General features: G+C 38.3%; 1 protein-coding gene across 9 annotated transcripts in view; it reads right to left on the bottom strand.

Moving 5' to 3' along the window:
• Window positions 1-1661: 1661 nt before the first annotated feature.
• Window positions 1662-20771, bottom strand: part of PLA2R1 (phospholipase A2 receptor 1) — a 141617-nt gene continuing 122507 nt past the window's right edge. For 5 of the 9 annotated variants that reach the window (XM_021665902.2, XM_012454840.3, XM_012454841.3 and 2 more), the window contains 2 exons: window positions 19484-19516; window positions 18015-19356 (listed from right to left, as the gene is read on the bottom strand). In XM_021665902.2, coding sequence (XP_021521577.1) covers window positions 19142-19356; window positions 19484-19516 — 248 coding nt within the window. In that variant the 3' untranslated portion in view covers window positions 18015-19141. The other 4 variants (XR_010344594.1, XM_012454839.3, XM_012454837.3 and 1 more) reach the window with 4 other exon arrangements.

Genomic DNA, 20771 nt, shown 5'->3' with positions numbered 1-20771 from the left:
GGAAAAGCTTCCCACAAAAATGAAATGGAAAGCTGGAGAAAAAAAGATGGCTAAATAGTGACCCATTCCAATATCAAAAGCATGTTCCATGTTTGCAAGCTTGCTGTATCAGTAGGGGCTCTGCAGGAAATGGGTGACTCACTTGGAGTAGTCACTGCAGAGAGTTTAATAAAGGGATTACTGTATTTATAAAGGTATGAGCAGGTTAAGGGAAGTAACAAGGGATGATGAACTACCCCTGCCCCACTAACTCCATGTAGCAGGGAGCCTTCACCACCCCAGGCCTAAAGAGGCAGTGTGTTTGCTGTTCCTGGATCTGGAAGACATTGACGCTATGGAGAGGAGCAGGTGACTGGCACTGTGGTCCCGGTGGAGGAATGTGGCCAGTGTTAGGTTCCAGCAAGGCAAGGAGGGAGCTATGGGAAACCAAATCTCCAACCTTTCTTATTTTCCACTTTCAAATCTCCTTTCCCATCCCCCCACTGGGCTGGATCTAACTGAAACTAGAGGGCAAGGACACCAAAGGACATCATCTGAGGCACAGAGCAGGGTGAAGAAGGGTGGAGTGTGGCTTTGGAGGAATAGCCAGCACCCCAGGACTGGGAGTGAGGACGGGGGAATAAAACTGATGCTAAAAGGCTTGGCATTTGTATTTTATATACATGTGACCAATTGGAATCTAAACTCAATGATCGTATAGTTCACATTTTTCTACTTTCCAGTCATTACTACTGAAAAAAAGACTCTTTTAAATTTATCTTTTTTCCTGGGGTTAGGTGATTTGCAGGGCTGTTTGTTTATATCATTGATCAGGTTGGATGCAACTCACTAGCTTTTTATAAGAATGCATCAGTCTCTAGAAACACGGAGCAAAACAGATGCAACCCACTTCTTGCTACTATCCAGGACCATAGGAGGAAGTTTTGCCATTCCTAAGATCCATCAGTAAAATCAAATGGGGAACTTTGCATTTAATTCTTTGTTAGGCATTCTGTGTATCTCCTCTGGGGTTCCTGATTCTCCCTTCTGTACTCCCTTCCCTCAATTCCCCACTTTCAGAGCTCTCCTTGGGGCTTCTATCCTATTCCACAGAACTATTTGGGTTCCAGTGCATAATTACAAGTATATCTCACCTTTCAAGCCATCTGAGTCAGATGAGAAGCCTATTTGCCTTTCCCTGATTTTTATGGTCTGATAGCATAGCCTCTTTCATTATCCCTGGTCTACCACAACCTACATTCCTCTTAACCTCCTCCTTTCTTGCAGTGCTCTGGGGACACTCAGGCTACAGGCCACCCGGATCAGAATTGGGAATCATTTGATTAGTTATCATATAGTGCCACAAATTAGCCAGGTATTACTGGTAAAATCTAAGAATATTTCTAAGTCTTGCTTTTGTCATCTGTAAAACTGTACTTGAAATAGATTTGTGATCCCTCAAATACTACCATGAAGTAAGAGAGATGAGAGCTGGTGGAAGTAGCCTAGTTGTCTTCAAAGAAAAGGAGGACTTGTGTGGAGATCTGCTGGAACTTGAAGATCACCATTATGTCTCAGGCCTGGTTCCTGGTTTCAAGCCACAGAAACACACTGTTTTCTGGACCAGGGGATGCCATGCTTTGGCTCAATCAGAAACACCTACAAAAACTGAGGTAGATGTTGTAATGCCGATATACAATTGTTCTTCCATCTAAGAAAGCCTGGTGTCCTTGTTGTGGAATCACTGCACCAGGACAAGTTCCTCAGGTCTAGATCCCCTTTCTGATGAGACTGCCCACACCTGTGCATCTCCTATAGCAATGTTCCAGAGCGGTCACTGCCCCAACAAAATCATATAGGAGACTGAGGAGGACATCACAATGTCGGTTTATTAATTTACTAGCAGAAATAAAATGTTTAGGAATATACCTAACCAAGGAGGTGAAAGACCTCTGTAAGGAAAACTACAAAACACTGCTGAAAAAAGCATACATGAATCAAACAAATGGAAACACATCCCATGCTCATGGATGGGTAGCATCAATATTGTGAAAATGACCAGACTGCCAAAAGCAATCTACAAATTCAATGCAATTCCTATCAAAATACCACTATTATTTGTCACAGAACTAGAAAAAACAATCTTAAAATTCATATGGAACCAAAAAAGAACCCACATAGCCAAAGCAAGACTAACAAATCTGGAAGCATCACATTACCTGACTTCAAACTACACTATAAGGCCATAGTCACCAAAACAGCATGATATTGGTAAAAAAATAGTCACATAGACCAATGGAACAGAATAGAGAACTCAGAAATAGTACCAATACTTACAATACTTATAGACAACTGATCTTCAGCAAAGCAAACAAAAAAAAAGAAAGTAAAATGGGGAAAGGACACTCTACTCACCATATGGTGCAGGGATAATTGGCAAGCCACATGTAGAAGAATGAAATTGGATCCTCATCTCTCACCTTATACAAAAATCAAGTCAAGATGAATCAAGGACTTACATCTAAGACTTGAAACCATAAACATTCTGGAAGATAACATGGAAAAACCCTTCTAGACATTGACTTAGGCAAAGACTTCATGACCAAGAACCCAAAACCAAATGCAACAAAAACAAAGATAAATAGATGAGACTTAATTAAACTAAAGAGCTTCTGCACAGCAAAAGAAGCAATCAGCAAAGTAAACAGATAACCTACAGAATGGGAGAAAATCTTCATAATATATACATCTGACAAAGGACTAATATTCAGAATCTACAAGGAACTCAAACAAATTAGCAAGAAAAAAACAAATGATCCCGCCAAAAAGTGGACTAAGGATATGAATAGAAAATTCTCAAAAGAAGATACTGATACATGATACACAAATGGCCGAGAAACATGAGAAAATGCTCAACGTCGCTAATGATCAGGGAAATGCAAATTGAAACCATAATATGGTACCACTTTACTCATGCAAGAATGGGCATAATAATAAAAAAAATAGATGTTAGTGGGGATGTGGTGAAAAGGGAACACTTTTACACTGCTGGTGGGAATGTAAACTAGTACAACCACTGTGGAAAACAGTGTGGAGACTCCTTAAAGAACTAAAAGTAGAACTACCATTCGATCCAGCAATTCCACTACTGGGTGTCTACTCAGAGGAAAAGATGTCATTATACAAAAAAGATACTTGCACACACATGTTTATAGCAGCACAATTCACAATTGCAAAAATGTGGAACCAGCTGAAATACTCATCAATCGACAAGTGGATAAAGAAATTGTAGTATATACATATCATGGAATACTAATCGGCCATAAAAAGGAATGAAATAATGGCATTCACAGTGACCTGGGTGGGACTGGAGACCATTATTCTAAGTGAAGTTACTCAGGAATGGAAAACCAAACACTGTATGTTCACACTCATAAGTGGAAGCTAAGCTATGAGGACACAAAGGCGTAAGAACGATACAACGGACTTTGGGGACTCAGGAAGAAGGATGGGAAGGGGGTGAGAGGTAAAAGACTACACATTGGGTACAGTGTACACTGCTTGGGTGATGGCTGCACCAAAATCTCAGAAATCACTAAGAAATTTACTCATGTAACCAAACACCACCTGTTCCCTAAAAACCCTTGGAAATTATTAGATCCTTCTAAGGGTCTAATATACTCAAAGTTGGAGTCAGACTTTCTCTTAATGCCAGACACACCTACACGAAGGACCTAAATCCTAACCACAGATTTTTGGTGAACATGGAAATGAAACAAAGGAAGTTGTGCTTACAGCAGATAACCTAATAATGTATCCACCTCACCACAGGGATGCCCTTGGAACCCTACAGTCATTTAGCCACATCCCTAGGAGCCTTGGCTTTGGAAGTGCAAGTTCCTTCTCCCAAATCTGCTGAGGACACCTGCCTCTGAGCCTGCTTCCACAGGGGACTGTTTCTCTTCCTACCCCTTCCTCAGCACCTCCTTGATTTCCTTTTTCAGACATGTTAAATCAAGTTCCAATCTGACGGGTGCACTGGGGACCTATTTTCTCTCTTTCTTGCTTATTTATGCTCAGATCTATTCTGTGTGGATTTCAGAGTTCAGTTCTGAGGGAAAGTCTTACTTCCTGTATGGGAAATAATTCTCAAACAGGAACAGCTGAAGCTGTAGCTTTCCACTTACCTACGCCATGGGATCAGCCAAGCTACCTGTGAAATAAGGTCATCCAGGCTGCTCCACCCATGGGTTCCTTCATATTCTTAGCATCAGTTGGTTGTGTTTGTTCCCAAATCCATTAATGCCAATTGTACTAGATATTGTAACTTTATAGTTTAATTATAAAACATAAAATAGGGCCAGGTGCAATGGTTCATGCCTACAATCCCAGCACTTTACCAGGGTAAGGAGGGAGGACTGCTTGAGGCCAGGAGTTTGAGACCAGCCTGGGCATAGTGAGACCCCCGTCTCTAAAAAGTTTTTTTTAAATAATAAGCTGGACATGGTGGTGTGTGCCAGCAGGCCCAGCTACTCGGGAGGCTTGCTAGAGTCCAGGAGTTTGACATTGCAGTGAGCTATTATTGAGCAAGACAACTACAAATTATATAAATTTAGGGCTTGCACTCAAATTGGTCCACAGCTATCTTTATTTTTGAGACAGGCTCTCACTCTGTCGCCCATGCTGGAGTGCAGTGGTGCGATCACAGCTCACTGCAGTCTTAGTCTCCCCAGGCTCAGCCTCCTCCCACCTCAGCCTCCCAAGTAGCTGGTACTGCAGGCATGCACCACCACACTCTGCTAACTTTTTCAGATTTTTTTTTTTTTTTTTTTTTTTGCAGAGACAGGGTTTCATTTTCATTTACTAAAAACTGGAGATTGTGAACAACACCTATAGATATGCTTTATGCATAAAACCAGCAGGAAGGAATATTAAAAGGAATGATATTGTCCCCACACCAAAAGATTAGTGGATAAACGTATGTTTATATCTTCTAATAGAAAATAAAATGTTTAAACTAATGTTAAAACAATTCTTATGATTCCTTCCTTTAACTTTTTTGATTTCCTGACCAAATAAGTCAGATAAGAGTGATTCAAATGCAAATATGAGTAATGACAATAACATGATAATTATAATGGCAATCATCCATGAAACTACATTTTGTAACAAATATAGGTTATTATTTAAGTGTAACATTAACTTCACTTATTAATATGCCATTACAGATTATCTTCTAAAGCAATGCATAAGCAAGTAGACCTTCTTGCTCAACATTTCTCTTTTCTCCCTTCACTTCTCTTGGAATGTTTAGTGTAAGTTGCAGCAGTGACCGCAGGGAATTTCTACCTTGAGCACCAGTTTCACCAAACTGTCTGGTCCTTCCCTGTGGTCAGGAGGCTCTGCTTGGTTCAGATGCACCCTTTGTTAGGTAGTGTGCAGAGACTGGTTTTCTTTTGCACCTTTAGATGTCATCTGGAGTAAAAGAGAAGGAAACAATTCCTTGTCTGATCAGAGGAGCCCTTGCTTGAGGACTGCCCATGCCAGTGGCTTGGGTGAACACTACATCTAATAACACATGCTCTGTCTTGAACAAGTTTATCCTCAGCCTCCACAGAACCACATTTTGGACCAGGAACTCCAAAGCCCTTGGTGACTCACTGAGGCAACATTTCTTGTTATGTTTCCACTCCTCCCAATTTCCTTCTGTGAGTTTTTCCTTGTTCTGCCTTCAGGTTCTCTCTCTCTCCCTCCCTCTAGTTCTGATGTCTACAGGGGCAAAAACCCACTGATTCCTAAATCTAGGAGTTGGGTTTCCAGTTCCTACCGTGCTCTATATTCTAAGAAGGTAAAGAGTAAAGTTTAAATAATCTCTTAGAAGTAGGGACACAAGGAGCTCAAGTTAATTCACAAACCACTGTGTGGAAACAATAAAGGCACAATTTCAGGGTTGGGGAGGGGCAGAAAAAAAAACATCAAAAATGGTCCTTTAACAATTTGCTGTATTATATTAGAAATGTTTATTGGAAAAATATCCAGGAACATATACCTCAAATCTAATATACGTAAGAGACTTAACGGGAGAAACGGAAACACATTTTATATTAATCTTGAAAAATCAATTTCCATTAATAAATAGAGGTACAGGAAACAAGTTGAAAACAGCATAGATCAGGATGTCTTTTTTTTGAAGAAAAAAGATGGTGTTGCTGTTCATAATTACAAGAAATGGATGATAATATTTTAAATGAGTTAAGTTTGGTCCATCACGCTTACTTCATGGTGTGCAGAAAACAGCACTTGAATGATTTTTTCCCTTAATTTGTTCTAAATTACAGCAAAGTGCTCTGCAAGAAACAAGTGCTTGTGTTAATTAACTCTGAGTAAAGAAGGTCACCGGTATACATTGGGCTCATTTTGTGGTCTTAGTTATTGGCATTCTTCTGCGATTAGAATTCATCATTAGGTATTATAGGCACATGTGGATTTTCACTTTTTTAAATCCAGAATTTCAGATTTAGGCACATTTTAAAATTTTTCTCTAAAAATATTCTGACCTCAAGCTAAAAACTTGCTTTCTAACTCAAAAAATATTAAAGAAAGCTGTTTTTTCTAACATTTCCTACAATTTAACACATATTGCTTGCTAAGCCCTTCTTTACTTCTAACAGAATAATCAGTCCCCTTCCCTTTTTCTCTGATTCTCTTCCTCTTGATATTATTTATGTCACATTGTATTGCACTTATTATTTACATATTCCTCTCCCCCGAGACTGAGTTCTATGAGGGAAGAGATGGGGTGTTATCAGTATTTATAGCCTCAGAGTACAGGACACTTTCTGGGTCACAGTAGGATCTAAATAAATGTTTACTGATCAGAATTGCTTATTAATATATTTTAAGTGCTGCCCATATACATTAACATAACAGTGCTTGCTAAGATACGTTAAAGTATGTAAGACTTCCCCATTTAGGTTTTCACTTTCTAAATCAAAGGTTGGCAAACTTCCTGCAAAGGTCCGGAAAGTAAATATTTTAGGCTTTACAGGCCATTCAGTCTCTGTTGCAACCACTCAGCTCTGTCATGGAAGCATGAAAGCAGTCATGCACAGTATGTGAGTGAATGGGGATGGCAGTGTTCCAATAACTTTAGTTTCAAGATGGGCTGCAGGCTGGATTTGGCCCTGCCAACCCCTGCTCTAAATCCTTATTTTGAAAGGTGGGGAAAGAGGGACTAAATATTTCAACCATGTATCTCGATAATCCCTACAAAATTTCTTATAAATGTTGGCAATAAAAATTCTGATGTACATGCCATTTTGGAAATGTCTCCCAATTTTTCTTCTCTAAGAATAAAACGGAAACTAAGTGAGTTTTTCCCTGCCATACCCTATTAATACTAAGGCATAAGGTTGTAGGGCATAAGCAGGAGTATGAGAATTAGAAGTTCTGATGAGACAAGGAAGTGACACAAAAGAAGACTGCTGAGAAAAGAGAGCAGCAGATGGAAGCCAGCGTGGCCTAGAGCAAGACGTGTCTGGGTCCTAATCCTAAAGCGGATGGTGTGTTAGGTAGGCTGGAGACACACAGGGTTTTGCCCTGCTTCTCATCTGAGACAGGAGAGAAAAAATGTCATAGAGCAGCAGTCCTCAAACTTTTTGGCTTACCTACAAATTTAGAATTGTGAAAGAAAGCATATCGCTTCACGAATTTCTAAGTGGACAGCCAACATTTTTTATAATTAGGATGCAATTTTCAGAATATTATTACTAATGATGTTTAAAAATAAGTGTCTTGCCACCATTTTAATATATCCAATGGAACCTAATATCATAGCAAAATGTTAACTTTTTATATTGAAATGATTTTAGGTTTATAGAAAAATTGCCAACATAGTCCAGAAAGTTCCTGTACAGCCTAGCCTCCCTTGGCTTCTTCTAATGGTACATCACACAAAACCATGGTACAATCATCAAAACAAAGAAACTGATACTGGCACAATACTATAAATTAAACCCAGACTTCACTTTCCCATTTCCCCATGATGCCCATTTTCTGTCAAGGATCCAATTTAGGATTTCAACTTGCATGTAGTTGTTATGTCTCTTTAGTGTCCTCCAATCCTTGATTTCCTCAATCTTTCCTTATCTTTCATGACCTGAACATTTTTGAAGTGATCATGTATTTTGTGGAATGTCCCTCAACTTGGATTTGTCTAACGTTTTTTCATAATTAAATTTAGATTATGCATATTGGGGAAGATACCAAAGAAGTCATGTGACCTTCTCAATGCATCATACCAGGGGGTACATGATGCTGATGTGGCTTATTACTGCTTCTGTTAACCTTGATCCCTTGATTAAAGAAGTTTCTCTAATGTAAAGTTATTACTTTCCCTTTGTAATTAGTGATTATCTTGGGGGAAATACTCTAAGGTTATGCAAATACTGTTTTTCCTCAAACATTCACCCATTAACTTTAGCACCAACTGGTAGATCTTGCCAGCAACAATTATTATTGTTGTGTTTTCCTAATAGAGATTTTTGTTTCTCTATTAGTTTCTCTATTAATTGGAATTCTAATGTAGAGAAGAACTGTTACTTCTCTCCTTTTCATTCATTCATTTATTCATTCATTCACTCATTCAATTGTTTACATCAGTATGGATACATGGATTATAACCCAGATGATAAATATCCATATTTATAATAATCCAGTATTATAATTTTTTTTGCTCCAGTTGTTCCCACTTTTCCATTGGGGAGCTCCTTCAGGTTGTCCCTGTACTCTTCAGATATGCCCCATCTTTTTGTGAGCACCTCCTTATTTTCTGCCATCACAAGATATTCCAGTTTCATGTTGTGTTTTCCTACCATAGACCTCGAATCAGCCACTTTCTCAAGAAGCCTAAGTTCCTTTGACTGGAGACACTACAACAATTTGAATTCTATCATAATCTATTTTAAAATAGAAATACACACAACCTCTTCAGCAGTCAGAGATATTACTTTCTTTCAATCTTGTAATTCCATTCCAACTCCCCACAGAATTTTATCCTATTGAAATATACTTTTATTTGTGAAATATTTTATTCATTACCTTGTCATATTTTGCTGCAGTAAAAATATGTATATAAATTTAAATTATTTTTTAAGAAGTCTCTGTGAACATAGGCTCTATGTATTATACATTTTCTTCTATGTTGAGTTGTCATTTCAATTATTGTTAGTATGCAATTGATCAGAACAAGATAAATATGGTACAGAGATTAAAATAAGATTAGTATATGTCAAACTAAAATGATAGCAAATGGATCTCTTAATGAAATGGATGTATCATAGATAAAAATTAATTAGTATTAATTAAAAATTGCTAGTATGCATCAATTCTGTTCTCTCTTTTTTTGTACGTATACATGCTGAGAAATTCTAGTAGAGATTGCTAGTGCTAATTGTAGTCAGTTATCCTCTCCTTCCTGAGCACACAAAGCAGAAGACTTCCTGGACTTCCTTTCAGTTAGGTTAGGTCATGTGACTCATTCCAGCCAATGACATGCAAGTGGAAGTGCCACGTGTTGCTTCCTAAACCCAGGAACTTAACAGATCTCTAGTGCCATAGCAGCATTGGAAGCCCCGTGTTCTGCAGGTAGGACACAACCTGGATCTATGAGTTACTGCTTGGAAGCAAGTGTCCTGATCGTAACAGGCTTCGCATGACCAAGAAATTAACTTCTGAGTTTTGTTTTTAATCATTAATATTACAGGGGTTGTTTCCACAGCATACTCTAACCTATCCTGCCTAACATCTAAATTTTGTTCATATAAATACGTAGATGAGAATAAAAGGAGGTTTGTTATAACAATATCCCTCTATTACTTGAATTCCTTTCTCATAGGTGCCAAAAAACAGTGATTCTACATTAAAAATTACTTTTTATCATCAATCAACTAGTTGCTTGGTTATGTCCTCCTTCAGTTTTCCTTAAAGCAAAGAACTGGAAACATACTATTTGCAAAATGATTTGTTACCCAGTCATTAGAATGATTCATGTCAATTTCCTAGAAGTAAAACTAAAAGGCCTTACTAAGACTTTTCAAATAACTATTCATTATGCCTATTACTCTTTCACTTACAGGCACCGTGCTTTACCTGATATACAAATGAAGGCTGGGAAAAGTAAAATATTAATTCATTATAGTTCGGTCAATACTATTTTTCTATTAAAATGTCTTTATCATATTACAAGCTTCAATCAGAACACAAGAGGAGCAGATTTAGTTCATTAAATTAATACAAAATGTTCACCATAAAAACTTAATTGGTAAAGTCAATCCTTATTGTCAAACCAATGAGCCAAATTTAAAAAAATGTTCAGAAAAGTTCTGATTTCATTTTTCAGTTCAAAAAAGCTTGTTAATACTCATGCTCACAACTCACATGGAAATCTAAGATAAATCAAGTCTTGGGACTTTCTTCTGGATAACATAAGATGTTAGGTTCTTAGCAACACGCTCTTCACTTTGTTTTCACCAGACTTTTTCTGTAGCATGTTCTTTGACAACAGTCAGGGAATAGATGAGATAAATCTTCCAATGAAGGTAGTTAGCACTCCAGCTGTTTTAAGGTACAATACATATTAATTTGGAATATGGACATGGGGCAAAATAACTCATTTCTAAGTCATCACTTCAACTTTAACAGAAAAATGTCTTAACACAGAGAAAGATATGAGGATCTACATAATGAGTTTATGGTTTCTTTATTAAAAGAAGCTTCACTGACATCAATATTTTGAATATTTTTCTTTGGAGTCATGGAGGATTTTCCCATAGTAAGATCTGAAATGAAAGCCATTTCTTTTTCTTTTTAAAAGTAGAGAAAGGCATTTGTGTAAAAAGAGGTGGGAAAGAAGAACCAGGAGTGCTCTCAGGCAAATCAGTTTTAAGAAAAAATATACATGAAGATTCTGGAAATTCAGTTTCTTAAAATCATGCTCCTGTATTCCTTATGTTGGGGAACCAGCCCAGACACAACCTAAGAAGTAACAAGGGTTGGTGGAGACAAAGACATTAAGAGACAAAAGTAAGAGTGCATAAAGGTGGGCTCCCAGGGGGGCCGATGCAAGTAGGAGGACGGGAAGGCCCTCAGCACTGGAGACCTACACTGTTTATTGAGTGTTTAAACAAAGAAGCATGTGCTTAGGGATGTGGGGGGTGAAAAGGAAGTGAAGCATCAAGCAGATGATCTATAGCTGTGGTGGTTTGGCATTTCCTTGGGAGGTATAGAACATGCTCTACTTTAGATACACTGAGTAAACAGTTAGAGGAAAAGGCTGCAGCTAGAGCCAGCAAGTCTGGTCTAGTTCTGGTGCTTCAAAGAGGTCTTCCTTGCTTTGAGCATGAAGCATGGTCTTCCAGTAACTCCCATCCTGTGCCAGATAAGCAGACTATGCGTCAGCCTTTCTCTCAACACCTTAGGCATGTGTCCCCAGTTTGAAGACCATTGACTTAGAGGATATATTTCAACAGCCTGTGGAAGCACCATAAAGATGGGTCTTAAGTTAACATCCTCTTGTCAGCCACAGATCGGAGGCCAATGGAGGACTCCAGGCCTTAGGAGACAGAGGGCTGGCTATATAGGAGGAGCATGGACCCATGAATGACTGAATAGAGCAAAGTCCTCTTGCCAGCCTATGCAGGTGTGGGTGAGAAATAAATCTTTGCTGTGTTAAGCTACCAAGACTGTGGGATTGTTTGGTATGGCATTTCGCCTCCTTGTACTAAAAGAGTAGCTGATGGTGGCCAATAGGATCTCACCACTGCAGGGGTGAAGTGACTGCCTTGTAGCCAAGAACCGCAGTGTCCAGATGGGAATTCAACAGGAGAAACAGCCAATTCTTGAGAGAGAAGACAGCACCAGGGACAGACAGAACGAAGCCAAACCAAAGAGAACAGACTACAGATTAAAGCAACTACAGACTTCACAGCAGATGCCAGCAGAATTCCCAGGAGTGAGGCCAGACAGCTATTCTCAGTGGACACCAGATAACATACAACCACAGTCAGTTACCACCTTCTGCCCTCAACACTACCAGGACACAACAAGTTCTCATATATCCAACCACTATTTTGCGAAGAGTAAAGAAACTCGAAAAGACTGAATGTTTAAATAAACATTCAGTTTAACCTTATTCTTAGTAAGGAGTGGATCCTTCAAGAGAAGAAATATTTAACCTGAAAGAAGACTGTTGTGATTGTAAGAGCCCAAGACACTGTTAATTGGAAAAACCCAAGAATTTCCATTACCCAGAGTCTATAAAGATGTTCAGGTTAATCAAAGAAAAATGGACTTTTGGAGGGGCATATTAACTACGTGTGAATTTGTGATTCGGCTACTCTTTTGGCATAAATGTAAGGAGTACAAGTGTAATTTTGTCACATAAATACATTATGTAGTGGTAAAGTCTGGGCTTTTAGTGTAGCCATCACCCAAATAGTGTATAATATACCCATTGCCTGCTACTTTTTTTTCTTTTCATCTTATACCTATAAAATCTAGTTCAGATTAAAAATACATGTGAGGCCGAGGGTGGTGGCTCATGCCTGTAATCCCAGCACTTTGGGAGGCCAAGGTGGGCGGATCATGAGGTCAGGAGATCAAGATCATCCTGGCCAACATGGTGAAACCCCGTCTTTACTAAAAATACAAAAATTAGCTGGGCGTGGTGGTGTGTGCCTATAATCCCAGCTACTCAGGAGGCTGAGGCAGGAGACTCACTTGAACCAGGGAGTTGAAGGTTGCAATGAGCTGAGATCGTGCCACTGCACTTCAGCCTGGCGGCAGAGGGAGACTCTGTCTCAAAACAACAATAACAACAACATACATGTGAAAAAAAGTTTCAAAAAATGCATATATATGAGTATAGCCAAATACTTCAGTACTATTTCTGCAATTTCAGTAATAGCAAGAAGTGTGTGATCTGTCCATGGGTCCAGATTCTCTGGAGATGTTGTTCAATACTAAACATCAAAGTATGCAGCATTGACAAGCAATACAGTTTCGTTCTGCAAAATCACTTTCCTAATGGTGTATTTTGTCAAATTATTATATGTGACTATATACCTTGACTGGAAGTCTGGTTGATTAGCAGGTTTTACCAAGTCCATTGAAGAGAACAGAACTTTAATTCCACTCAAAAGATTGTTAAATTGGGCTTTCATATCATGTGGTGAGTTCAAGCCAATTATTCTTTTGAGTCATAAATATGCAACTGCCACATAAGATAACATCTTTTAAAAAATGAAGTCCTAATACTTTAAAAAAAATTATGGAGGTAGACTCTCCCAGTGTTTAAACACTTATAGCAGTAGGAAAGAGCTGCTTTTGGAAGCTGGATTAACTGCTGCAGGGCACAAGGATTCCATTCTTAGTGGTATGCTCTTCAAATTCGATTTCTAATGATGATGGTTTACTTCTTAGAAATTCATTCATACTTTCTCTCAGAGCTCCCCCTTGTGACTAGTGGCCCCAGTTTTGGGGCAGTTGGTTGTAATAATTAAAATGCACACTCTTTAAGGAGGCCCTCAGAGTCCCCCAGCTTCCCTCTATCATGGAACCTTACTTCATTTTCATAACCACTCGCTATTTTCTGCATATGCATTTCTCTACTGAGTTACTGTCAGTTTTCCCTCATTAGAAAATAAATGCCACGAAAAGATAGACCTCACCCCAACTTGCTCACCTTAACACCTCTGTTTCTAGAACGGTACTTTTTTTTTTTTTAATTGCATTTTAGGTTTTGGGGTACATGTGAAAAACATGCAAGATTGTTGCATAGGTGCATACGTGGCAGTGTGATTTGCTGCCTTCCTCCCCTTCACCTATATGTAGCATTCCTCCCCATGCTATCTCTCTCCAACTCCCCACCCCACACTGTCCCCTCCACTCTCCCACAACAGACCCCAGTGTATACTGCTCCCCTCCCTGTGTCCACGTGTTCCCATTGTTCAACACCCGTCTATGAGTGAGAACATGTGGTGCTTGATATTGTGTTCTTGTGTCAGTTTGCTGAAAATGATGGTTTCCAGGTTCATCCATGTCCCTACAAAGGAGGCGAACTCGTTTTTGATGGCTGCATAATATTCCATGGTGTATATGTACCATATTTTCCCTGTCCAGTCTATCATCGATGGGCATTTGGGTTGGTTCCAGGTCTTTGCTATTGTAAACTGTGCTGCAGTGAACATTCGTGTGCATGTGTCCTTATAGTAGAATGATTTATAATCCTTTGGATATATACCCAGTAATGAGATTGCTGGGTCAAATGGAATTTCTATTTCTAGGTCCTTGAGGAATCGCCACACTGTTCTCCACAGTGGTTGAACTAATTTACACTCCCACCAACAGTGTAAAAGTGTTCCTATTTCTCCACATCCTCTCCAGCATCTGTTGTCTCCAGATTTTTTAATGATCGCCGTTCTAACTGGCGTGAGATGGTATCTCAATGTAGTTTTGATTTGCATTTCTCTAATGACCAGTGATGATGAGCATTTTTTCATATGCTTCTTGGCCTCATGTGTGTCTTCTTTTGTAAAGTATCTGTTGATATCCTTTGCCCACTTTTGAATGGGCTTGTTTGTTTTTTTCTTGTAAATCTGTTTTAGTTCATTGTAAATTCTGGATATCAGCCCTTTGTCAGATGGGTAGGCTGCAAAAATTTTTTCCCATTCTGTTGGTTGCCGATTCACTCTAATGACTGTTTCTTTTGCCGTGCAGAAGCTGTGGAGTTTGATTAGGTCCCATTTGTCTATTTTGGCTTTTGTTGCCAATGCTTTTGGTGTTTTGGTCATGAAGTCCTTGCCTATGCCTATGCCCTGAATGGTTTTGCCTAGGTTTTCTTCTCGGGTGTTTATGGTGTTAGGTCTTATGTTTAAGTCTTTAATCCATCTGGAGTTAATTTTAGTGTAAGGTGTCAGGAAGGGGTCCAGTTTCTGCTTTCTGCATATGGCTAGCCAGTTTTCCCAACACCACTTATTAAACAGGGAATCCTTTCCCCATTGCTTGTTTTTATCAGGTTTGTCAAAGAGCGGATGGTTGTAGATATGTTGTGTTGCCTCCAACGCCTCTGTTCTGTTCCATTGGTCTATATCTCTGTTTTGGTACCAGTACCATGCTGTTTTGATTACTGTAGACTTGTAGTATAGTTTGATGTCCAGTAGTGTGATGCCTCCTGCTCTGTTCTTTTTGCTTAGAATTGACTTGGCTATGCGGGCTCTCTTTTGGTTCCATATGAAGTTTAAGGTGGTTTTTTCCAGTTCTGTGAAGAAGGTCATTGGTAGCTTGATGGGGATAGCATTGAATCTGTAAATTACTTTGGGCAGTATGGCCATTTTCACGATATTGATTCTTCCTAACCATGAACATGGAATGTTTCTCCATCTGTTTGTGTCCTCTTTTATTTCGTTGAGCAGTGGTTTGTAGTTCTCCTTGAAGAGGTCCTTTACGTTCCTTGTTAGTTGTATTCCTAGGCATTTTATTCTCTTTGTAGCAATTGTGAATGGCAGTTCGTTCTTGATTTGGCTCTCTTTAAGTCTGTTATTGGTGTATAGGAATGCTTGTGATTTTTGCACATTGATTTTGTATCCTGAGACTTTGCTGAAGTTGCTTATCAGTTTCAGGAGATTTTGGGCTGAGATGATGGGGTCTTCTAGATATACCATCATGTCATCTGCAAATAGAGACAATTTGACTTCCTCCTTTCCTAGTTGAATACCCTTTATTTCTTTTTCTTGCCTGATTGCTCTGGCTAGAACTTCCAGTACTATATTGAATAGGAGTGGTGAGAGAGGGCATCCTTGTCTAGTGCCAGATTTCAAAGGGAATGCTTCCAGTTTTTGCCCATTCAGTATGATATTGGCTGTTGGTTTGTCATAAATAACTTTTATTATTTTGAGATATGTTCTGTTGATACCTAGTTTATTGAGGGTTTTTAGCATAAAGGACTGTTGAATTTTGTCGAAGGCCTTCTCTGCATCAATTGAGATAATCATGTGGTTTTTGTCTTTGGTTCTGTTTATGTGGTGAATTATATTTATAGACTTGCGTATGTTGAACCAGCCTTGCATCCCCGGGATGAATCCTGCTTGATCATGGTGGATAAGCTTTTTGATGTGCTGTTGTAATCGGCTTGCCAGTATTTTATTGAAGATTTTTGCATCTATGTTCATCATGGATATTGGCCTGTAGTTTTCTTTTCTTGTTGAGTCTCTGCCGGGTTTTTGTATCAGGATGATGTTGGTCTCATAAAATGATTTGGGAAGGATTCCCTCTTTTTGGATTATTTGGAATAGTTTCAGAAGGAATGGTACCAGTTCCTCTTTGTATGTCTGGCAGAATTCAGCTGTGAAACCATCTGGGCCTGGGCTTTTTTTGGGTGGTAGGCTCTTAATTGCTGCCTCGACTTCAGACCTTGTTATTGGTCTATTCAGGGTTTCGACTTCTTCCTGGTTTAGGCTTGGGAGGAGGCAACTGTCCAGAAATTTATCCATTTCTTCCAGGTTTTCTAGTTTATGTGCATAGAGTTGTTTGTAATAATCTCTGATGATGGTTTGAATTTCTGTGGCATCTGTGGTGATATCCCCTTTATCATTTTTTATTGCATCTGTTTGGTTATTCTCTCTTTTCTTTTTTATTAATCTGGCTAGTGGTCTGTCTATTTTGTTGATCTTTTCAAAAAACCAGCTCCTGGATTTAATGATTTTTTGAAGGGTTTTTCATGTCTCTATCTCCTTCAATTCTGCTCTGATCTTAGTTATTTCTTGTCTTCTGCTACGTTTTGAGTTTTTTTGATCTTGCTCCTCTAGCTCTTTCAATTTTGACGATAGAGTGTCAATTTTAGATCTCTTCTTGCTTCTCATGTGGGCACTTATTGCTATATATTTTCCTCTAGAGACTGTTTTAAATGTGTCCCAGGGATTCTGGTATGTGGTGTCTTCATTCTCGTTGGTTTCGAAGAACATCTTTATTTCTGCCTTCATTTCATTATTTATCCAGTCAACATTCAAGAGAAAGTTGTTCAGTTTCCATGAAGCTGTGTGGTTCTGGATTGGTTTCTGAATTCTGAGTTCTAACTTGATTGCACTCTGGTCTGAGAGACTGTTTGTTATGGTTTCCGTTCTTTTGCATTTGCTGAGGAGTGATTTACTTCCAATTATGTGGTCAGTTTTAGAGTAGATGTGATGTGGTGCTGAGAAGAATGTATATTCTGTGGATTTGGGGTGGAGAGTTCTGTAAATGTCTATTAGGTTTGCTTGTTCCAGATCTGAGTTCAAGTCCTGGATATCCTTGTTAATTTTCTGTCTTGTTGATCTGTCTAATATTGACAATGGTGTGTTGAAGTTTCCCACTATTATTGTGTGGGAGTCTAAGTCTCTTTGTAAGTCATTAAGAACTTGCCTTATGTATCTGGGTGCTCCTGTATTAGGTGCATATATATTTAGGATTGTTAGCTCTTCTTGTTGCATTGATTCTTTTACCATTATGTAATGTCCTTCTTTGTCTCTTTTGATCTTTGTTGCTTTAAAGTCTATTTTATTGGAGATGAGAATTGCAACTTCTGCTTTTTTTTTTGCTCTCCATTTGCTTGGTAAATCTTCCTCCATCCCTTTATTTTGAGCCTTTGTGTATCCTTGCATGTGAGATGGGTTTCCTGGATACAGCACACTGATGGGTTTTGGCTTTTTATCCAATTTGCCAGTCTATGTCTTTTTAGAACGGTACTTTTTATGAGTTGGGTGTCTCATTCAGTTGCCCAGGCTGGAGGGCAGTGGCACGACCACAGCTCACTGCAGCCTCCAACTCCTGGGCTCAGCTGATCCTCTTCCCTCAGCCTCCTGAGTAGCTGGGACTACAGGTGCATGCCATCATTCCCAGCACACTTTTTTCTTCATAGAATTAAATAAACAGTTTTGTAGCGAGTAAATTTTTGGATATTGATTATGAAGCTGTTTTCTTTATAAGAAATTAGTAAAGAAAAATAAGATCTGTAATTTTTTTATTTACAGACAGTATTATAATCATTATTTACCATCTATACTAATTAGACTAATATAAAAGGAGACGGTTTCCATAAATAGTTTATTAAATAGAACACCTAAACTCATTTACATAATAGAGTTATCTAGATTACCAATTTATTTAGTACTTCTCAACAATCCTCTGTCTGGTTCTAATGAGAATATAATTCAGATCTTCAGCTCTTCTCCTTTAAATCCAAGTTACATTTTATATCTTCCAGTTGTTAAGAGTATTATATATTATTTCATATCTATAGTTTTTCAGAAAGTCCATGAGTTTTAACGGTAAAACTGTTAAAGTTTCAATATATTACTTTAAGCTTATCTATATGACATTTTAAATATCCAACTAAATCATCATTTAGTAATTGAAGATTTAAGGCCACATTTTAGCTATATGGTTGTTTATAAAAGTGTACTGCTAATGAAGGTCTTTGCCGTTTAAGGAAGGTGTTTTTCTTTCTCCTTTAGCTTGAGACGTTAGACCTAATAAAAATGAATGTCATCTTAGATATCAGTTGAGAGCCCAGAATCTGTGTCCCTTAAGCATAGAAATTAGTATTTTCCAAACTCCTGATATTAAAAGTGAATTCGAAAGAAACAACTAAGAATCCTCTCAGAAGCCCTTTCCTTTTCCTGTCATATAAGAGATTAACTTTTTTTTTTTTTTTGCTTCTTTCTGTTTTTTTTTTTAATGCAATGAGTATGGGTAAATGTCTGAATAGATACCAGATTGGTTTTAAAATTCTCCCAAATTTTAGTAGAGACACATTAATGCAAAAACTATTATTCATATTGGTTTGAGAGTTTTCAATAGGGAGTTTCTTTTAATAGTTCTTTGTCTTTCTGAATAATAACCAATGCATAATTTCCCCTTTTTAAGAATGGATCATAGTTTAGGGAAATGAATAAATCAAAACCCATCTGATTTGGTTAAAATTCAAAACCAGTAATCACTTCAAGAATAATTAAAATAGTGACCCAATTCACATTCTAATGGCATCTGGACTGTAAAGGGAAAGGCAAATGAGACTCCTGTTCAGTCTTCTTTACTCACCCGGTGGCTGTGGCATTCTCTGACCTCATTATTATTGTTCACTCTTCTCAAGATCAGGAATGAGAATATTTTCTTCTAAATGTACTGTACTAAAGTTGGTTGCGGGATAGTAAGGATTCCGAAACCCTGCAAGTCTTCTGAAGAAGCCACCATTCTGCTTGTATATGCAGAAGGAAAGTGTGACAATGGCCAGAATGACTAGCAGTGTCAGTACTACCGCAAGAGGAATTATGCTGTGACTTGGTCCTGAAAGGAGATTTTTTTAAAAAAGGAAAACTTCAGTGACGATGAAGTAATATAGATACTGTCATACAGTTGCTTTCTATCTTATTTCTAAGAAAAATCAAAATGTTCTGTATAGTTTCAAACGTACCTTTTTCTGGCTGCTCCTCTGCAGTGCGAATATCTAAAACCAAATACAAAAATTAAAATGAGTTTTTAAAAATTCAGCAAAAATGTCATTGCTTACAGCAGGTGTCAGCAAACTATGGCCCATGGATCAAACTGGGTCACCTGTTTTTATAAAAAATGTTTTACTGGAACTTAGGCACACTCATTCATTGATGTATTGTTATAGCTGCTTTCGTGCTACAATGGCGTGTGACAGAGACCATATGGCTCCCAAAGCCAAAAATGTTTACTAACAGGCCCTTTACAAAAAAAGTTTCTTGAGCCTTGATTTACTGTAATTATCATTATTAGTGCTCACAGACACACACCTTTTTTTTTTTTTAAGCCAAGAACTTTCTATTCAGTCTCAGCACTGTGCTGCAATAAATATAGAGTAAAATATAGGCCCTGCACACAAGAACTCACAGTTTTGTTGGGATCTCATATGGAGTTTGTTCAGCAATGATAATCTGCCTGCCTCTGTGTAAGGATTTTAAAATCAGCATCTTCTCACCTTTGTGATCTCATGGATCTGGGGAAATGAGCAACAGCTTCTCCATCCAAAAAGTTAGAGTTCCTGTTTTAAAACTTTCTACTATAAAAACACATCTTTTAAGTAGATGTTATATCAAAATGTGAACTCTTATTTTTGATCTAGATAAAGATCCAGAGAAAGACAGAGAATGAACTAGAGGAAGATGAATAAATGGGTTTGTGAGAAAAAGAAGTGCCTTGATGTCCTACTGATGCTCATTCACTCTGATACACATGAAAAAAGAAAGAATCAACACTGTTACCAATAGCAAAACCATATTTTTGAAAAACAGACTTTTTGTATTTTTTGAGATGTAGTCTCATTCTGTTGCCCAGACTGGAGTGCAATGGTGCAGTCTTGGCTCACTGCAACCTCTGCCCTCTGGGTTCAAGCAATTCTCTTGCCTCAGCCTCCCTAGTATCTGGGATTATAGGTGTGCACTACCATGCCCAGATAATTTTTGTATTTTTAGTAGAGATGGGGTTTTGCCATGTTGACCAGACTGGTCTCGAACTCCTGACCTCAACTGATCTGCCTGCCTCTGCCTCCCAAAGTGCTGAGATTAAAGGAGTGAGCTACCGTGTCCAGCCCAGACTTGTTCTTGTAATATAAAAAGAATACCATATAATGTTGCACTGAACTGTTGAAAACATATATTATTGTGTTTTTATGAAGATACTTCCTTTAAATTGATGTATATCAGTTGTACAAATTCTTAGGATACAAGTGATAATTG

This window comes from Aotus nancymaae, unplaced genomic scaffold, assembly GCF_030222135.1.
Source record: "Aotus nancymaae isolate 86718 unplaced genomic scaffold, 86718_ANA_hifiasm-v0.15.2.pri h1tg000029l, whole genome shotgun sequence".
NCBI lineage: Eukaryota > Metazoa > Chordata > Mammalia > Primates > Aotidae > Aotus > Aotus nancymaae.
Note: the sequence above shows the minus strand (reverse complement) of the source record. Positions and strands in the feature narration are given on the sequence as shown.